The sequence below is a fragment of the Tiliqua scincoides genome, chromosome 5 (assembly GCF_035046505.1).
Source record: "Tiliqua scincoides isolate rTilSci1 chromosome 5, rTilSci1.hap2, whole genome shotgun sequence".
NCBI classification, from domain to species: Eukaryota; Metazoa; Chordata; class Lepidosauria; order Squamata; family Scincidae; genus Tiliqua; species Tiliqua scincoides.
The window spans coordinates 78,515,293-78,536,196 of NC_089825.1; the positions used below are offsets into that span (position 1 = coordinate 78,515,293).

Genomic DNA, 20,904 nt, shown 5'->3' on the forward strand with positions numbered 1-20,904 from the left:
AAAGAAAACCCTAGCTTAAGGAAAGCACACACACTCACCCCTTCGGCAGCATCAATAAAGAGCACCACGCCATCAGAAATGCGAAGACCTGCTGTGACCTCATCGGAGAAGTTAACGTGACCTTCAGAGTTAAAAAAAGACAACCAACCAGAAGTGAAAAGTCACTGCAAATATCTCGTAGAGAAGTGGGTTTACTGGAGCGCAAGACACTTCCTGATCTCTCTTAACCTGTTGTGGTTCACCAGTTTCCAATGTTGTGACCCAAAGGACTCATCACATCCCAGAAGAGAAAGGAAATGCTGCCAGCACTGAAATGCCCCTGTGTATAATTTGCTGGCTTTCAACACTTCATTGGAAAATTATTCAACACAGGCCCAAACCCTAACCAACTTTCCTGCACTGATGCAGCTGTGCCAATAGAGAATGTGCTGTATCCTGCACTTGATGGTAATCACGGGGCCCTCTTCAAGGTAAGAGAATGTTTGTTCCCTTATCTCGTACAACAATGTATGAGAATGTTTGTTGCCCTTACCTTGGTGCTGGAAATTTGGTTGGGTTTGTGCCACAATTTGTCTAGCTGAAAATGGCATTCCTTTACAGCTGAGGTATTCAAGCTGTGCGTCCTGACTCCCTAATGAGGCGTGGCTAGCCTCCAGGGGCGTTGCCAGGCATCTCGGGGACAGAGGCTGCTCTGCTCTGCTACATGTGCTGCCTGCTGACTTGCTGCTTTTCTGCAGCTGTGAACGAGGTGGGTGGGGCAGCGTGAGGCTGGGAGGGCGTGTGAAACATGTTGGGGGGAGGTGGGAGAGAAGGCTGGCTGGGCAGGCAGAAGTGCTGCATCTCATCATGGAGTTCTCTCCATGTGCAACCTTGCCCCAAGGACTACATTTCCCAGTGTGCCCCTCGCCCTGGGCATCCTGGGATTGGTCAAGGCTGCTTGGGAAGGAAGGAGCTAGCCTGCTCCTGGGGGTGTAGTGGTGTCCAAATGCCCCAGCCTGCATCCCTCCGTCTTGCCTGGGGGGAACAGGGGTGGCACCTGCATGTTGGGTGTATGTGTGTGAGCAGCCCCCATCTACTTTGGGGTGAGTTGTAATCTTGCTGGGTTTAGCTGCAATCCTTTCCATACTTTCCTGGGAGTAAGCCCCATTGATTCAAATGGGGCTTACTTCTGAGTAGACATACATAGGCTTGGGATCTGTGTCAGCTTAACCCAGGATCCTCACCTTTCTCTTTTTCCTCCCCCTTAAAAAAAGAAAAAAAGCCACTCTTGATGGCTTTGTCTCCAAAAATGGATTAAAAATAAAAATCCCCATTCCTTTTTAGCCATTCTCCTTTTTCCTCCTGCCTCCTTTTTGGGGTGGGGTGGGGTACTCTTTTGGCTGCAATTGTAAGACAAAAGGCACAATCCTCGCTAGGTCACTCAGAAGTAAGTCCTATTGTGTTCAATTGGACTTACTCCCAAGAAAGTGAGGTTAGGATTCCAGCCAAAGAGTCTCTAGATCTCAGTTTGCAATTAGCAGATACACACTAAACAAAGTCTTCCCCTCCTGCAAATTCATCACTTCCCGCCTCCCTTTCCAAAACCCTCCAGGTTCACAATTCTACCCAGGTCTACTCAGAAGTAAGTCCTATTTTGTTCAATGGAGCTTACTGTCAGGTAAGTGTGGTTAGGATTGCAGTCTCAGAGTGCTGGTAGCCTTGTTTCTAGTGTATAATTATAAAACACCTTCATCCCCATTTTGGTGGTAACTGGGGTGAGGTGTTGTAATGGGGAGCCATGGCCAATGACTACAAGGATCAGGAGAGGCGCGAGCTGGAAAAGTTCGAGAACCACTGCTTTACAGCAATAGTAATGTGTACTCTATTCACCAAGTATTTTCTTAAATAATAGAGTTCAGATTGAAATGACAACCATCAAGGCTCAGAAAATCTGAAAGGGTCAACTTTTCTAAGGTGCTTAGGTCTCAAGCCTACTCAGGTCATTTCAAGGGTTTGTGGACTATCTATAGTTCCTTAGTATTTGATAGAGATGGTAGGTACATTCTGTAGATGCTTAAAAGCACCATTTCTTTAGAATAAGGCAAAGGATCCAGGTCTGAGACCAAGGCAGGAAGAAAAGAAAATAAGAAGTGGGAGGGTGGGTGGAACTTTTTAGCAGGAGATGGTTTGGCACAAAATGGGGTTAAGGAGGATGCAGAAGAGTTGACTTGAATTCAGAAAGTCAATGTAAGACACAAACTCACAGGCAAAAGCTTGCTACATGTATGCACAGCTGAGTTAAACCTCTTAGTGCAAATCCTCCAGGGCCTGGGACCCTTGTGAAAGGCCTGGTACGAAAAGGAGAAACAGAAGCATGTGGGTATGACCCAACAGCCTCTTCAGAATCAGGGACAACAGCCAGGGGAGAGGAAAGACTCTGACATACAAATTCCATTCACAGAGCGAACTGCCCGACTCCAAGTGAATGAAGGCAATCCAGGTTGCAAGGAAGGGAAGGGATAACACTGCTAGGAAAATGCAAGTAGGAAGTTATATTTGAACAACCATGTTAAATCTTCGATCACAGTATCTGAATTACAAACTCAGTATAGCATCCTTTCAGACCATTTTAAAAGCACCACACAGTTTTGCAGGTCAGTGGTTCTCACACATTTAGCACCGGGACCCACTGGGACAGAATGAGAATCTGTCGGGACCCACCAGAAGTGATGTCATGACAGGAAGAGACAACATCAAGCAGGGAAATTTTTAACTATCCTAGGCTGCAATCCTACCCACACTTACCCAGGAGTAAGTTTCCTTTACTATCATTGTTAAAAGAATATACAAGGTAGCTTGTTCAAAGTACAGGTCCATAACATTTCCCCCAATGCAGTCACATATCATGGTAGCATCAAGTCTAATATATTAAAAATAAAATATTGAAATGAATGGGGAGCCACCTGAAATTGTCTTGCGACCCAGCTAGTGGGTTGACCCACAATTGGATAAACACTGTTGTAGGTTATTTTTTATCTTAAGTAAAGTTGGCAGCAATAATTATCCATTTGACTGAGACCTGAGTCAGCTGTGATTGTCTGGTCTCCACATCCATCTTATTTACAGCCCAACTGGTTGGTTGGCAACCTTCAGTCTCGAAAGACTATGGTATAAGCCTACAGCACCCAATCTTCGCAGGCAGTCTCCCATCCAAGTGCTAACCAGGCCTGACCCTGCTTAGCTTCTGAGATCAGACGAGACTGGGCATGTACAGGGCAATCTATATCAAAAGGGAAAAACATCCCTTTGCTTACTATACAAGACAGTTTTAATTTAAAAAGAACAGCAAACACATTCATGCACAAAACAGAACGACTCCCCAGGTTGGTGAAATTTGGAAATGGTATGATTTGAAGCTGATTTAGGTGTTGTCTACAATTTAGGCCATAAAGAAACACACATAAATTACTCTGATTCTAGTCAGACTTTGGAATGAATCACTTTATCCCTCAGCTTGGACTTAAGGAGGCAGATGACAAAACAATGGTGTGCGGTCACAGGCATCAGCTGGGACTGCTCCATGAGGTGCACAATATGAATGGTTTTAAATCAACTATCTTAGAAGGTTCACTTTTTGGAACACAGCCTTGGCCCAAGTTTCCCATCTTCTGACATGGATTTCCTGCCAAGCTCCACCCACCTGGTGTGTCCATTATGTTGAAGAGAAAAGATTTGCCCTTGGTGTCTGGAAGAACGATAGTTACAGGTGTGCTCTTGATCCCAACTCCCCTCTGAAAGTAAATAAATCAAGAAAAAAAGAGTAAAAGGGGTTAAAAATCACTATTTGACTTGAAAATGCAAATGAGACAAAAGGACAAAAGAGGGGATATCAAACAACAATGGCATAACTGAGAGTTATGTGCATCCTGGGATGACAACACGGACACATAACCATGGAAATTTGTTGCCTGATATGGAATTTGACATCATGAACAATGGAGGGCTCAAGCCTTTTTTTCCAGTAATCATCACTGAAATAAAATGCATTGAGGAGTTTCTATTAACAGCTAATAGACACAATAGCTAAGTGAACCCTCCAAGTCCAGAGGCAGTATATCTCTGACTACCAAGTGCTGGGGACAAATAGTGGAGGATTGTTGCCTTCACACACTTCTTGACAGCTTTCCAGAACCATCTGATTGGTCACAAAGGGGAAAATGCAGGATTAGGTGGGCTCTAGGTCTTAACTAATAGAGAGATTTTTCTTGTATAATCATGTGTCACTGAACAATAGAGATGCAAACCAGCACCCTTGTCATCAAATGAAGCTTGATGTTAAACATAGCTTCCGAAGTCAAGGGGAGCTGCACTTCCCTTGTCTCCAGAGGCTTTTCTGAGTACTTTGCTGAGGCTTTTCAGCTCAGAATGGCTGAAAAGATGAGACTTCTGGGAAACGGAAGTGAACTTTTTTTCCTTATAAGGTATTCAGAGGTCTAGGGAAGCCCTCCGGAAACTGAAGGTCATGTCTTTACAGTTGTTTCAGCCATTCTGAGCCTCGCAGAGGCAGCACACAGATGTGTGCTGTCTCCGTGGGGCTCAGAAAAGCCTCCAGAGGTGAGGGAAGCAGAGCACCCCTTGGCCTCAGAGGCTTGGGAGGGAGGGGACCATCGCATATGCGAGCCATCACTGGTCGGAATGTCGCTAGGCAACATTCGCCTGTATTCTGCTACTGTAGACAAAATGATACAGGCTCTACTGCATTCTTATTATGGTTTTATGCATTGGCTTGTTCTCTGATTGTTTTAATTGATTATCAATTTTACTGTGGTTTTCCTGTTGATAAATTTACACGCCATTAGCAAAACAGGAGTCCATTTTGTGAATATAAAATTATAAACAAACAACTCGGAGCAAAATGCAGAAAAAAAAATGAAGGACCACATTTTAAGCCTGTATGTGACTTTGACAAAGCAGACATAATTACCTCTTGCTCAGTGAACAGTATATCCGTATAGCACAACTAAAAAAAAACAAAACAGATCATTCAGAAAGGCTGAAATCACCAATGCTAACATATTGTCACCTAGCTCATTTTAAAGTTGTGCTCCTTTAGGTTGCCAGAGAAAGAATAGAGTAAGTTAAGAAATGAGCCTAGTGGAGGCTGACAGAAAAATGGAAAGTGGGGTGCATGAAACAGTTCATTTCTATAGCACCTTCCATGTACACTGCACTTAACAGAGTAACATAAGCAAGAGACAGGTCCCTGACTCAAAGTTGTTTACAGTCTAAATTTTGATAATGAGGAACACAACAAAAGAAAAGCAGGTAGAAAGGAAAGGGCAGGCAAGGATAGCAGGGAAAGAATGTAACAAAATGCAGTTACAAGTCTTCACCCTGTGGAAAGAATACAAAATTTAAGCTAAAAGTTCCACAAGAAACATCAGTTTTAATGAACAACGAAGCGGCATGGTGTAGATTTTCTAAAAGGAACGGCCAGGTATGAGGAACAAGGAACAATGATTAACCAACAAAGACTTCGTTAATTGGCTGATATTTAGATGGGGTTATCTGGGACCACCACACCACCACCACCACCAACAGTATTTATATACCGCTTTTCAACAAAAAGTTCACAAAGCGGTTTACAGAGACAATCAAATATCTAATGGCTCCCTGTCCCAAAAGGGCTCACAACCTAAAAAGATGCAACACCAGCAGACAGCCACTAGAAAAGACATTGCCGGGGTGAGGTGGGCCAGTTACTCTCCCCTTGCTAAATAAAAGAGGAGTAACCACTTGAAAAAAGCGCCTCTTAAGCAGTTAGCAGAGGTTAGCACCACATCATATATCTACCTACCAAAGAATTATAAGAAGGTACGAAGGTAACTTACATCCTGGTCATATCGCTTCCGGATCTCAGGATGAGTCTGTTCAACCAGGCAATCCACAAAGCATGTCTAAAAGGTACCAAAATGCATGAAGGAATGAGTGGCACAGCATATGCATCACCAAATGAAATGCATCTGGGAGGCAAAAGCCCCACTTTGCACTAAGACAGAATTTACTCTACCTTGCCATGGTGAAGGTGTCCACAAAGTGTAACATTCCGGATCAACTCTGAGTTGTCCATCAAGTCTGCTAGGAAGCTAAAAGATGACCAAAGAAAAGAGCTTTACAGCACAGAGCTGTGGTGGAAAATGGCAAGGAAATACAAAACATCAAAAGTCTCAGTTTAAGACAAGTTCCGCTAAATGTTATCCAGGTTCACATTCCTGCTCAGCCATGAAGCTTCCTGGGTGACCCCGGGCCAGTCACCTTCTCTCAGCCTCATTACTTCACAGGGTTGTTGTGAAGGCAAGAGGAGGGGAGGAATTATGTACATTACCATGAGTTCCTTGGAGGAAGGCTAGTATAAAAACTCAAAAAAACCAAAAACGTACACTTGCTGTGTTTCTGGTAACATGTTTAACTTCTAGTTTGGCCTTCACTTCTTCCTTTCTTGATCACTGTACGCTTTCTCTCACTCACACCACAAAAAGAGTTTTAAATATATACACACTGCTTGTTCTGCCAGGTGGAAAGAGGTGCTTTAGGGGAATGAAGTGAGAGTGTAAAAGACTTTCTACTTCTTGCTTTTCAAAATTAGCAGCAATTTTGCCTAGAAATGATACTGATACAACAGCCATGTCAGCTGCTCCCCAACTGCTCATCTTGCTAGAGAAGACAAGCAAGCAAATTAATAAAGGTCCTGAAGTTACTCAAATGTCTCACTGTGTTCAGAGTGACTTACAGGAAAGTACAGATAGGATTTACAGTTCATTACTTCCAAAAGACCAGTAAGAGAAATCCTGGCTATCCCACTACTTTAGTCTAGAAATTTGAGAACATCTGACCAAAACAAAGGGGACTTTACGCGAGGAAGGAAGAACAAACTGCACGCCATACTCACTCCATCTCATAAACAGTGACTGGCAATGTCTGCTCCATAAGAGAGAATTTTTTGGTCTTCACTGGTTTAATAATAGGTTCTGAAAGGAAACAGATGACCATTTAATGAGAAAAGCAATTTACTCTCACTTCTGTGGTCAGTGGGCTGGGGGAACAAAAAACGAGGGGGAGAGTACTGCTTTGGGTGTAGCAGGTCCCACATTAAAATTCCTGGAATCTTTACCTGAAGTACATCAAGAAGCAGAGATGTAACAGTTGCTGTTAGTCACTGAATATAGACAATATTGGGTTAGATGGGCCACTTGTCTGGTTCTCACTAAAGTAATAAACCTGTGCCCAGCCTGCAACAGTTCATACTGAAAGTGGGAACTCATGTTATTTGATGCTCTGCTATATAAAAATGAATTCTCTGCACATATATAGCATTGCTATGTCAGAGAGAAGACCGTACCAAGAACCCTTTTCCAAGGCATCTAATTTTCTATAGAAAGAGGAAGTTTTGTATGAAGGAGCACTGACTCATGTGAGCCCCCACTGACAGTCTGAAGTGGTACATACTAGTGCAGGAAGTTACAATTTCAATTAGAACAAGATCCAAATAGAAGGCAGTACCTGGTACATTGTATCTAGAGACAAGTAACTAATAAAATAGTCTAAAAAACGACCAAGTGCCTAAATTTTTTTTTTCACTGTCCTTGCAAGTGAATGAAGCTTAAACATCTGCCAATAGTTCAATGGAATTTGAAAGAGTTCCCTAGATCTACATTTTGTTCACCTGCAGGATCTGGCAAAATCTTCCTGACCTGGGTCTTTACACACACATCTTCACCTGCTCTGTCACCATGCTAAAGTACTTTAAAAGTGAAGATGTCCCCCTCTCCAGTTTCTTACCTGTCAGAGGCTGTGTGTCTTCTTCCTGTACTATGGTCTCCACCTCTGGACCATATACTTCCTCAGCAGTTGGATAATATTTCTTATCTTCATGTAGTACTACATCCATCCCAGGGTGGTCTTCATCATGATCCCCCATCTCATCATCGTCGTCATCATCATCGAGCTAAAGACAGGAAGAAAGAGCTCTCAACAGGTCTCTCCTATTTCCAGGACAGTCCAAACTAAAGAACTTGGGCCTGGGTCATGTATGCATATTCATCACTTAATGATTGCAATATCAAGTCTTAGAAAGCTCAGAATTCAATAAACTTTTCATCTTTAAAGGACCATAGCACACCTAGTGCTCTTTGAAATGACAGTGTAAGAGATTACTCTTTCAAAAGTCAATGTAAACTGTCATTTTTATTCGGATCTTCAAAAAAAAGTACCTTTGAAGTACTGCAATATAAAAAAAAGTATTTAACCCATTTCTGACTGGCCTACACATTTGGTTCCTGTTGTATATATGCAACATTGGGCAGAAACGGCTTAAGTAATTGCTTAAATAAGTAAATATTAGATCAGTTGACAGCCTCATGAAAACCACAAAATTACTGGGTGGTCTATGTATTCTTGGCAACCTCATCATCAACCAATCAACATCATACCTCATCAAGATCCTTTGAATCCCGACCCATCTCATCATCATCGTCATCTGAATCCAGCTCTGGGCCAATGTAATTCCCGAACTCATCATAGAGGTCTGCATCCATGTTGCTGGGCTTTGGGAAAGAAAGGAAGCTCCAGAGTTAAATACACCAAGGCCAGGTTGTAGCCTGCAACACAGTTTGCACTGCAAGCATCACTCCTGGAATGTACTGTTGAGTTTTGCTAATGAATAACACCACAATCCTGCTGTTGTATTTAAGGCTGTTTCCCATTTCCTGCTATTTTTTTTTTTACTGCATACCTTTATAGCAAATTTCATTCAGACGTCACCCTACACAACTTTCACCGTCGTCCATCACTGCACCTCAGGTTCGTTATTTCTCAGTTGATTTCATCCTCTCCCTCTCTGTTAGCTCTCAATCCATTCACCGGACCTGCTTTATAGTTTGATTATAACCATTCCCCTTAGCCCAGCAGTTCCCAATGTTTTTTTCACTTAAGCAACCCTTGGCAGCCCATTCCCATAAACTGCACCCCTCATATTAGCAAATGTTTGTAATTAACCCCTTTCTGCCCAGCCCACAGGCGTACACATTTGATCCCTGGTGCGTATATGCTAAGGGTCTCCAAACCCTGGCCCAGGGGCCAGATGCAGCCTATAGCCAGCCTCTCTCTGGCCTGTGGCCAGCCTCTGATACCCTGCGAGCCTCTGGCCCAGTTGATCAAACATAACCAGTGTTATGCTTGTGGGGTGGGAGAATGGGGGTCCATTTAAGTTTGTGTTTTATTTCTTGGGCTGTTTTGGTGCTTGGAGAAATCCTGGACATTTGAGCCCATTAATTTATTCATTCATCTAAGCTCCATCTCTAATTTATTTATTTAAATTTAATTTTTTTTTCCCGGCCCTCGACACTGTACCGGATATTTGATGCAGCCCTTCGGCTGAAAAGTTTAGAGACCCCTGGTATATGCAATGGTGTGCAGAAATTACTTAAAATAGCTGCTGTTATTTCAAATGTCAGTGGGGAAGGGACTGTCACTCCCAAATCAAGCCTTTTCAGCCACACTATATGCTGTCCCAGAACCACTGCTCAGAGTGCAATACCATAGTCTTCCAAGACTGAAGGATGCCAACATATTTCAAATGTATATCTTTTCAATTGCTGACCCATATCTGATAATAAAGAGATTGACAGCCCAGCTGGTGGGGCTTTTGCAGCCAGCTAGCTGCCTTCCTTCCTGCCCTGCCAGCCCCCCAAGGCTGGTACAGACCTGCCCTCTTCTGCTACTATTCAATTATTCAAGGACCCCTAAAGGCAGTGGTGTAGCTGGAGGGGGGACTGTAGCGCTCAGGCTGGCAGGAAGCCTCAGCGGGGCGGGCAAGCGGCCCTTCCCTTTGGAGCCATTCCCAGCAGGGGGAGCAAAATGGAGCCCTATGGGAATTCCCGCTGGGAATGGCTCCGAAGGGAGGGGCCGCTTGCCCGCCCTGCTGAGGCTTCCTGCCAGCCTGAGCGCTACAGTCCCCCCTCCAGCTACACCACTGCCTAAAGGTCCTGGCAGGGACCCTGGGGTGTGTGTGTGCCCCAGGCTGGCAACCTCTGCCTTAGCCGTCCACCTGCACTGCAGCCCCTTCTTCTCCAGAATGCAGCCTCTTCCCCCCAGGCTGCTCAAGACTCCCACTTTGCCACAGTGCCTGCACCTTCCCCTCCCCCACAGCCATAGTTCCCTTTCCTCCCCTCCCCTGGTCCCCAGGCAGAGCTGCCAGACACAAAGGGGGGCAGCCTCAGCCCTTAACCACTGCCTAGAAGGGGGAGCTCTGGCCTGGGCAGCCCTTCCACGCTGAGCTGCCCCAACGTCCCCTCCTATAAGCCACTCTGCCTGCCCCCCCTTTGTATCTGGTCCCCCTAGGAACGAATGAGGGTGGGCCTCTTGCCCTGAACTGTCAATCATTCCGACCGTTAGCATTAAAACGCACCCACCGTTCCTCGCCGACGGTCCTTTCTCAAGCCAGCGCGCGCCACTAGCTACGTTCCACCCTCGCGGCGCCCTCCGCGACGCTGACGTGAAAGGGCCCACCGCTCTCTTCGGGGCTGTCTATCCGCTTGCCTGACTAGTGTCTGCCTCCTATTTCGGGGTTGGGGAGATGTCCAAAGATGTCATCTCGAGCCCTATCGATGTGCCTGTCCCGAGAAAAAAAACAAATCACTAAAGAGCGGGTTGGAATCAGGCGCCTGGCGAGTACAGCCCAACTGACAAGGGTCCTTCCCTCGGCTGCGGCCGTTCTGTTGAGGCAAGACTTCGTTGCTATGGCAACTGGAAGCCCAAGCGCGGCCCAGCACGAGGGCAGCCTGGCTGCGAGCCTCACAACTGCTGAGGTTGGAGAGAGGCGCCGCGCCGCTGCCCTTCCCTAGTGTTCCCCCGGGGTATATGGGGTGAGGGGACTGGGATCTCCAGGGTGAAAGAACCCCACGGGGATAGCGGGGGAAGGATACAACGATGGAACCGAGGAACTCCTTGCCACTAGATGTGGTGCTGGCTGGAAGCAGTGCTGAGAGTGCAGGGCCTCTTGTGGCTGCTGATGGGCCTGCTGTTGAAGAGTCTTGGGCTGCTGTTTAGAGCCCAATCCTATGCATGCCTCCTCAGAAGTAAGTGCCATTATAGTCAGTGGGGCTTACTCTTGGTAAGTGTGCATAGGATTGCAGCCTTAGAGCCCAATGCTGGGCTTGACCGCCCTTAGAGGCCAATGCTGGGCTTACCGCCGGCGTGCACTGACAGCACCTTACTGTCTTACCTTATGGCACGTTTGTGAGGCTTACCGCCGGGTGAGTACCTGTGCTAGCACTGGCCGGGTGCCTGGCCTCCACTTCTCAATTCGTGCGGGGCTCGGCGCCCTACACGAATGCTCTTCCCTCACCGTCGACCTTTGCGGGGCTACTTCCCTTACCCTGGAAAAGGGGATGAAAGTTTTCGGTGCCACCGCAGCCGTGTGCCATGGGAGCACAGGATTAGGCTGTGCGTCTCCACCGCTCTCTCATTGCAAAGAAAGAAAGGGTGCAATCCTAAACAACTTTCCAGCACTGGCATAGCTGTGCCAGTGGGGCATGTGCTGCATCCTGCAGTTGCGTGGCAGTCATGGAGGCCTCCTCAAGGTAAGGCAATGTTTGTTCCCTGACCTAGGAGTTGCATAGTCCTTATGTCAGTGCTGGAAAGTTGGTTAGGATTGCGGCCAAAACCCGATAGTGCGCCCCTCCTCCTGGAACTTCGCAGTATTGTACTTGGTTTCTTTGTACTCGGCCCCTCCCCGGCTCCAAATTAGTGTTTTTGTTTTTTTACTGCAGTGAGATTATGTTCAACTGATTCTTTGGCATAAAAATTGTTGTTTGAAATGAAATGTTGCTTATTTGTGTTGCTCTTAGTTTCCTCAAATGGCAGGCATTATAGATTTCCGTGCTTTGGAGAAGGAGTTGGAAGCAGCTGTTGCCGCTGATGAGAAGTACCAGAGAGAAAACCAGGCCAAGTTCCGAGCAGTGCACCAGAAAGTGGCATCTTACGAAGAATTCAGGTTTCTTGAATTCCATGGAGTCCTTTGTTGATATAACACAAACAGTTGATACTGTTAGCAGTTTAACTATAGGTAGAAGTGTTTGTTTTTGTTGATAATGCATAAAAACAGAAAACACCACATTTTGGTATTTATTTTCCAGAAATTAAGACTCCTTTTCCAGCTAGAAATACTGTAGTACTGTGGCTGCATCTGCCAACACTATATCACCTTTGTTATCTACCTAGTACACTTTTAACAGCCCAATCCTAACTTGCTCTGGAGCAGCCAGGCCAAGTGGCCTGCACTATATTAGCCCAGGTTAGGAGGTGGCTGGAGTGCAACTCGGAGTAAGGGGATATGTTTCCCCTTACCCATGTTATGTGCCAGCCACTTCTATGGGGCTACCCGGATCTGCGTCAGTGAAATCACTCACACAAATCCGAGCAGCCCAGTGTAACGCCAGGCTGGCCTGGCGGGGAATTAGGATATGGCCTGCTGTCCTGCAGCTGATCCCCCCTTCTGGGCCCAATCTGCCCAGTGTTTGTCCTTTCCCAAGCCCCAAACACCCCCTCCCCACCTCTGATTTGCCCTCCCACCACCATCTCCACCCCCCTGCGTTGGCCTCCATCATTTGGTGCAAAGTTAGCCTCCACTAATCCAGATCCAGTGCAGGGACGTTTAGATTCTTGTGAATTTACCAGTGTGCATGTGGGAGTTTGGTTATTTTCAGGGCCTGAAATTACAGACCTTTCAAGACATGACAGACCTTTCAAGATTTGATCGCTGAGAACAAGAATGAACTTGAAGGCCCTATTTTGACACCATGGATCATTGCCTGAGAGCCAAGAATTATACATTTTATTCTATGCATGCTGTTCTGTACATGCTATTTGTTTTGTTTTGTTTTTTTCAGTACCATGAATTAAAAATGGAGTGTGATAATTGTTCTGTAACATTATTGGTACTTCAAAATAAACTTCTCCCAAGCATCTTGTATTAGACAGCAGGTTATATATCAGATGGTGCCTTAATGCTCATATCTGTGTATTACTTGCATGTAAACTAACAATAAAATGCAGTTTCCTCCACCTCAAGATTTCAACTCTGGAAATCTGAGGTACTGAAGGGTAAAAATGCATCCTTGAAAATACTCCCAAAGGTAAAGAAGAGACCATGATTAATGGGGGACAGCTACCAATAGGGACTGTTCTGGTAAACAAGGACAGTTGAAGCATGCAACATTGCAAAGAGAATTTCACCATGTTCTTGCACTCTCAGAATAGTAGGGAAGCAAAAGCCTTCTCTTGTTTACTGCAGTAAACTACATGTAGCAAGAAAGTGATTAATGGTTGTCATTAGCCATTCAGTATTTCAAATGGAGAGAACTGGCCCACCCTTTCGACAGACTAAACCAGGGGCAGAACCCAGGGAAATCTTTAATAATGATAGAATGATAGAATTTAATAATGATAGAGATCTTTAATAGTGATAGAAAGAATGGAATTTCAACAAATGCAGGTCTTCTTGTCTTTGCAACAGTATGGTAGTCCAAGTTGCCTCTATGGAAATTTCCCCTGGAATTTCAATAACAACCTTCCACTTTCTGTTGATGGAGACTCCTTCTTTGTTGTCTGCAGGGATATTGTTCAAGCATCACACCTGAAGCCTCTGGAGAAAAAGGATAAGATGGGGAGTAAAAGGAATGCACTGTGGAATTCTTACGCAATCAAAGGAAGTTGCAAGCAAGAGAGTGAAGTTGAGCTGTCTCAGGTAAGAGTACTTTTCTCAAGGGGTTTTGAAATCCTTGATCCCTTTTGAGGATCTGTTTCTCCACACATAGAGCCCACTCCCAGGCCAAAGAGCTGGTAGTTTACTGCATGTGTGAAACTGTTTGAAGAGTTTGGAGTCAGTAAACAATGGTTTTAGCCTTTATTGTACAGTTTACCTGCTTTCAAATAAAGCTTGTCGTGTAGCGAAAAGCTTTCTAGGATACAGAGATGAAATTTCTGTGCCATGTGTGATGGTATGCCTCCTTGCCTCTCCTTCATTGCCTCTCTTCTCTATCTCTCAGTTATATATATTCCCTAATGCCCATTGCCAGGAGATAGGCTGTAATGCTCACTTTGAGTGGAGGAGGCAATGAATTGTTGGGAGGCACTCTGTGCCCATCACCACTTCCTCCATCTAGCCACTGCCCCATCCTCACTGGAGCTGCAATCCTATCCTCATTTATGTGGGAGTATATATTATACTCCCACATAAATGAACTAGACTCCCACATTATATGAACTATAATGGAGCTTGCTTCTGAGTAGACCTGCATAGGCTTGGGCTGTCATTCTTATAGAGCAGGGATGTCCAAAGTTTTTGGCAGGAGGGCCACATCATCTCTGTCGGGGGCCAGGGAAAAAAAGAATTAATTTGTATCTCAAATTTTAATAGATTTACATAAATTTACAGAAATGAATATATTGGAGATAGAATTTATATGAATGCATGACGGTCTTGCAATACATCAAGGCCTATAAAAGACCTTTTCCCCTGGGGGCTGGGGATAAGAATAGGCCCTCAGTTTGGCTGTACTTGTCGTAAGAGGCGACTAAACAGCCACCGGGTAGATGGGACTCGTCAGCCTGGGAAGGCAGCTCATCTGAGAGAAGGAAAACTCTTATCCCAAACCTCCACTGCCTTGTGGCTACATCCAGTTGTGGAAAAGGCTTCAGGAGTCAACCTCGAGGCAAAATCCGGAGCCGGAGTCCCTGAGGCAGTTCATGGCTGAACACAGTCACGTTCTGGCAACTCCTGCGACGCCGCTGGAACCAACCGTATTGGCTTCTGCCTTTCCATTGGACCATTTCAGCGACGTGGAGAGGGGGGATTTGCTGCATGGGTAACAGCCTATCCTCCATACCTACTTTACCCAGGCTTCGCGCACTGGAGAGGACACTCTGTTCCAGAGCCACCATTCAGAGCGTGACACCATGGTCTTCCGAGACTGAAGGATGCCAACATGATAAAAGACCTTGCACAAAGCAAGGCCAGCTTTTCCTTCACTGCCAGTTCTGCATCACAGACATGAAACAACAAGCAGTGAAGGGAGCCCTTGTCCCGCAGCTCATGCAAAAGGTCGAACAGTCAGTCCTCACGCTGAAAGCAGTTGTGTCGGGCCAGTGCGGGCTCTAGCAAGTCTCTGGAGGGCCAGATGCTCAATGGGAACCCACCTGAAATTGGCTCGTGACCCACCTAGTGGGTCCTGACCCTCAGTTTGAGAAACATTGTATTATAGAATTATATATATATATAATATTAATACAATAAAATAATAATAATAAAATATAATTTTAAGAAAAATTTCTATGATGGCCTCAGTTGCCACAAAAATACCTATCCTAAAACCCATTTTTTCAGTTATGAAGCTTGAATTCTGATCCAAGACATGGAGAGTGAGGCAGCATGTATAGTACATGGATTGGGCTTGCAACATTGTGCTTATCTTCCAGGAATTGGAGCGGCTGCCTCAGACCTCTGTGGAGTTCTATCGAGACTGGCGTAGATGCATGAAAACCAGCCAAGAGCGCTACCAACTTTTGCTTCAACTCGGACCTAAGAATTTGGGCTCAATTTTCCAAGCTGACCTTGGTTTTGGTCTCCTGGGTGAATTCCTAGGAGTGCTTGCTGAAAATGCCTGCATCAACCATTGGGACTGTATCTTGCAGATTTTGGAGAGTCTTTCAGGCACTAAACGCTTCGGCCTGAATGTAGAACTCCTGAGTGATCAAGAAAAAGTCAACTGCAGGCACTTATTTGAGAAACTGCAAATAATGTGGACCAATTCCAGAAGTCTGCTTGAAGTTTCATGTGTGTCACATAAAGAAGATACCACTGATACCCAAATGTATTGCCAAGAAGATGGACCAGAGGAAAGAAAATTGATGGAACTGATGCACCTTTACCAAATCTTCTGAAGGAGCCTGTTTCATGCCATATAAGGAAATGTAGCTGAATATAGAAACATCCGTTAGAAATGACTTCTTTTAAACCTCATTCAGGTGAATGGGAGATCCTCAAGGACACACATGAGCTCCAGCACATTGTCCATTAATTTCAGTAGGGCCTGTGCAGGACAAATATCTAGTGGATGGACCCTTAATACTTACCTTCTCTGTTCCACTATTTGCTTTCTTACGTGGAAAGCAACATAAAAGCTTTTGCCTTCTCCAACCAGGTGGATAGTCTGTTGTTAATAAATAATATTTGTCAAGTGATTAATTTAAGGCACATCTGCTTTACAGATTTCTTTTGGTTTGATTCATCTTACACTTACATGTGCTGTTGGACTTCTGGTCTGGCTAGAACTTGCTAACTTGAGCTTTCTACTTGTTTTTCTGCTTAGCAGCAGTGGATCATGAACTATGTCAGAAATGTGTGTATTACAATGCAGCAAATTAGTTATCTGAAGATTACTGTACAATAATCACAAGTAATTATGTGAGGGGTAATGTGAAGGAGTTGCAATATTATCCATTCAGTGCAGCAACCTTGGAATGTGAGTTCTCTGTTTAAAAAGCTAGTTCAGGATTCTGCATTAAATTTTTGGACATTTGTATGTCATTTTGGGAGGACCTATATTTCAGCAACGCAGCATGGACTTTGCTTCTATAAAGTCTCAAGTTCAATCCTTCATTTGGCAACTCCAGTTAAAGGAATCTTAGGTAGCATGACTGGGAAAAACCCTACTTGAGAGACATAAGGCATGGCTGTCATTCTGAGCAGACTCACACAGACCAGTCCAATTCCATTTTGAGCTGTTGGGGGCAGGGCTTTATGACAATGGAAGAGCTTTCTGCTGTCATAAAATGGCTGCCAACGGAGCATGAAGTACTCTGTTGGTGGCCATTTTGGGAGCATTGACGCAAGAGGTGGCAAAGGTCATGTTTGCATTGCCAGATCTTGCCATGCCTGCTGGAGAAGGTAAGATGGTGGAGGGGGTGGTGGGCAAAACTGGGCAGGGGGCAGGAACTCTTTCTCAAGCTTCCTCACCCCTTTCTTCTCAGACTTATGCCAGCTAGAGAGCTGGTGTAGGTCTGAGAAGACTCACTGGGGAATGGGAGGCTTGTGGAGGGGTATGGGGTCAAAAATGGTCAGACTTTTTTTGGCATGTCTGCGGGGGGGGGGGGGGAGAGGATAGAACTGGGCTCTTAGATGGACCAATGGCCTGACTGTATGAGGCAGCTTCATATATACAAGAACTAAAAGTATTTCATGCTGATGAGTAAATTAGCTGAAGAGAACGCAGATGTTTGATAGATAATTTGAGCTGGGAGCTATTTGTTTATGGAAAAAAAAATCCTAACTTTATGTACACACTAATGGAGTCTGAGCTTCTATGTGACAAATCAGGAAAGAGATCTTGTGGTGGATAGCTCAAGGAAAATGACAAACACCTGTGTGGCAATAGTGAAATAGGCAAATTCAATGCTAGGGTTCCTAAGGAGAGGGATAGAGAATGCTAATATTATAATGCGCCTATTCAAAACTATGGTGTAGCCACATGTTTATAGTTTATAGTTTATAGAATACTGTTTATAGTTCTGGTTACCACACTTAGAAATGATCCTGAAGAGCTGGAAGCAGGCAGCCAGGCAGAAGCAGGCAGCCAGATGATCAGAGGGATGGAGTACCTTCCTTATGAGGAAAGCTGGCAAAGTTTAGGGCTTTTTTGCTATTACAGGCAGTTGAAGGAAACATGATTGAGACCTGTAAATTATGCTTGGAGTGGAGAAAGAGTTCTTAAAACCAGTGGTTATTCAATGACACTGACTGGTAAGAGATTCAGCATTGGCCAAAGGGGGAAGTTTTTTCCCAAAGTATGTAATTAGCCTATGGAATCCTTTGTCACAAGGTATGGTAATGGCCATTAGTATAGATGGCTTCAATCAGGGACTGACTATATCTCCATGTTCAGGCCACAATTTGCCTCTGAATACCAGGTGCAGGGGGAACAACAGAAGAAATGTATGCCTTTATCTCATTTGTGGGCTTCCCAGAGATATCTGGATGGCTGCTGTGGAAAATAGGATGCTGGATGGCCCTTTGGCCTGATCCAGCTGGTCTGTTCTTATGCTCTTTTCATCCCAGAGCTGAGCTTGCATTCTAGAACTCATGTGAACAAAAATGAAAATGGTTCTAGAGTCTTTGTTCTTTACAAAAGGATAGACTATGGTCACGTGCACATAGTTTAATAGGCTAGCAATTTGGGGAAAAAAATTGACCAAGATTAGGATAAGTGTCCCCCTGGTCTAGAACATTAGTACATCCTTCAGAAGTGAGGCATCAGAGTTGAACTTCAAAACTTGTAAACAACCTCTCTTCCAGACTGTGGAAGCTGTGGTGCAAAGGGTAGTACACAACCAACAAATAGTGATGGTTTCAACAGCATTAGCTGGAATTGCGATAGTCCTTGGCACTGCTGATGTTCTTCATGGCTTTGCTATTATGGAGAAGGAGGACTTGTTCAAGAAGATGGTTTGCCCAGCCTTTTTGATGTTTGAGAATGCCGCTTATCTGGCTGACATGAGCTTTGAATTACCTTGCCACTGCAAGCCAGAAGATGTCCGTTCGGTGGTGTGGTACTTTCAGAAGGGCATGGGCAGTCAACAGACTAAAGTCTTGACAGACTTCGATGGCATACTGATGGTGGACTCCAGCCACATCAAGGTGGGCAGTGACATGCTTCGGCGCTTCAGCATTAGGATGTTCAGTCTCATTGTCTTCCGGGTTCAAGTTGAAGATTCAGGGCACTATATTTGTGGTACAAAGAAAGGGGATTACTTTTATGGCTATGATGTAGACGTACAGCCTTCCAAGGGCATAAGTGTTGCCTTTGTAGACAAGGATCAGCACCCACAGAAGGATCAGGATGAAATACGCTTCATAGTCTTCACCATATTCTGGGACTGGACCATGTGCAACCGCTGTGATGTTCGAGGTGAGCAACGGAGAATTGGACTTTGCTATGTAAATAGCACCAATCTGTTCAGGCGGTACCATACCACCCCAGCTGATGTGGCATCCTGTGGCTCAAGCTCAGTCCCAAAGCAATTTCGGAGGTTTGCCCAGAAAAGGAAACCTGAGATTGTTATCCGAAGTTGCATGATACCCTGTAAAGCGAAGGCCTCAAAAGGAGAGTCATCCCTCTCTAATGCCATCTCAAAGCTTGGAGAAAAACCTTGGCTTTCCAATGTCCCAATTCAATTCCACAAGCAGTCTCTTGGCAGGGGGTTGATTATCAGTTGCCCTGGGGCCAGACCAGAGCATTCTGTGGCTTGGGACAAAGACTCGACAAGGTTGTACCTTACCAGCTTCTTAACTGGAGTCAACAAGAGCATGAGAGTCTTCATTGACCATGGAAACCACCTGCACATTCGCTTTGCCCAGCTTGATGACCGGGGCACCTACTACTGCTGGCGAGAAGGGAAAGTGGTGGCTGGTTTTCGTCTATCCGTCATCTATAACAGCCGTTACAAACGAACCCTGGATGATCCTGAGACGCAGTATGCCATCAAGGTCATCCTCACAAGCTATGTTCTCATCACCATCCTCTTTGTCGCCATCCACTTTGTCCGCTGCTGCTTCTATTTCTTCAGGTGCACAGCGGCAGAATAGCATATCCAAGGAGAATGGCCAATATATATGAGAAATCTGGTAACTGAGTAAAAAGCAAATTGCTCGACTCTCTAGCTCTTAACCATTTAGCAACTGCATGGTTTCAGTGATATATACATTTATTTAAGTTAAAGTGCTTCTTGGAGGATCAGTAATCTTAAATCAGTACTCTTAAATCAGTACTCTTAAACACATACAATTTAATAAACAATAGTTACCCACTCATTTTACTTAGAAGGAAAGGCTATATTATTTTTACACAAAGACACAGAGCCCAATCCTATCCTCTCCCCCCACTGGTGCAACTGTGCTAAAAATGGGCATGTTGTATCCAGCAAAGGGGGGGGGGGTGGATAGGAAGGCTTAGAGGCAAAAGGGGATTTAAATCCCCTTACTCCTCTGTATGAGCCTCCTGAGCTGCAGTGGGTCTCCTCAGACCTGTGCTAGCAATTTCGCTAGCATAGGTCCGAGGAGAGAAAGGGGGCAGGAAGGTGGCATGAAAGGGTGATAAGAGCTGCTATATGTCATCACCACTAGCTCCATCCCCTCCAGACACCTCCCCACCCCTATTATGCCCCCTGCCCAGTTTTGCCTCCTGCCAGCCCTATTCAGTTCTCCCCCACCTTCCCACCTCTCCCACTGACTAACCTACTCTGGTGGTTGGCAGGAGAGCCAACGATATGACGACTAAGGAGATAGGGTGGAAGATGAGGTGTGGAAGAAAGGAAAGTGTATCTGCAAATATGCTGGTTGAGTGGATACTACATTGTTGCAGAAACATACACAGAGGGTGGATTGTGCAAGTCCCAAAGCAACATCAGTACTCCACTCCTCCCTGTGATTCATAAAATCTCTGTTCAGCTTGTTGCATGATGAATCCCCAGGACTTGGAGGTGGAGGGGAATATCCTAAAGGCCAAAGATTCATACAGTTAATGTATATGCATGCCCTTTAAATTTTTTGGTTTTGTGAAACACAGCATGTGTGGATGTAGGGAATCTGGAGCAAAACAGCAGGGAATCAAGTTGGCTTTAATACTCCCCCCCCCCCACTTTGGTCCTGATCCAGATCACACCACCTGCTTCCATAAGTGTGATCTTTCATTCTGCAACCTTCAGTAGTTCACTGGAGTGGGCATCCTGGTTCTGGTGCCCACATCTGCTGCTGCTCATGACCAGTGGCATCACTAGGGGGGTGCAGGCCGCACCAGGTGACATGCACAGGGT

General features: G+C 45.1%; 3 protein-coding genes across 4 annotated transcripts in view; 2 read left to right on the top strand and 1 right to left on the bottom strand.

The window, feature by feature from the left end:
- The window catches only part of EFTUD2 (elongation factor Tu GTP binding domain containing 2), a 33,117-nt gene extending 22,607 nt beyond the window's left edge, over positions 1-10,510 (bottom strand). The window contains exons 1-9 of one of the 2 annotated variants that reach the window (XM_066626949.1): positions 10,449-10,510; positions 8,469-8,582; positions 7,819-7,984; positions 6,929-7,007; positions 6,050-6,125; positions 5,871-5,936; positions 4,964-4,999; positions 3,680-3,770; positions 39-121 (exon numbers count right to left, since the gene is read on the bottom strand). In XM_066626949.1, the coding sequence (XP_066483046.1) occupies positions 39-121; positions 3,680-3,770; positions 4,964-4,999; positions 5,871-5,936; positions 6,050-6,125; positions 6,929-7,007; positions 7,819-7,984; positions 8,469-8,573 (702 nt within the window). In that variant the 5' untranslated portion in view covers positions 8,574-8,582; positions 10,449-10,510. Of the gene's footprint in view, positions 1-38; positions 122-3,679; positions 3,771-4,963; positions 5,000-5,870; positions 5,937-6,049; positions 6,126-6,928; positions 7,008-7,818; positions 7,985-8,468; positions 8,583-10,444 lie in introns of both variants that reach the window. The other variant, XM_066626950.1, reaches the window with a different exon arrangement.
- Positions 10,511-11,894: 1,384 nt separating this feature from the next.
- CCDC103 (coiled-coil domain containing 103) lies at positions 11,895-15,978 on the top strand. The gene is made up of 3 exons (XM_066629240.1): positions 11,895-12,031; positions 13,651-13,783; positions 15,514-15,978. Exons 1-3 carry the CDS (start codon positions 11,895-11,897, stop codon positions 15,976-15,978), a joined length of 735 nt encoding a protein of 244 aa, XP_066485337.1.
- A 2,458-nt stretch (positions 15,979-18,436) lies between these two features.
- On the top strand, positions 18,437-19,678 carry FAM187A (family with sequence similarity 187 member A). The gene has a single exon (XM_066626941.1). The coding sequence runs from the start codon at positions 18,437-18,439 to the stop codon at positions 19,676-19,678; it is 1,242 nt and encodes a 413-aa protein (XP_066483038.1).
- Positions 19,679-20,904: the final 1,226 nt, after the last annotated feature.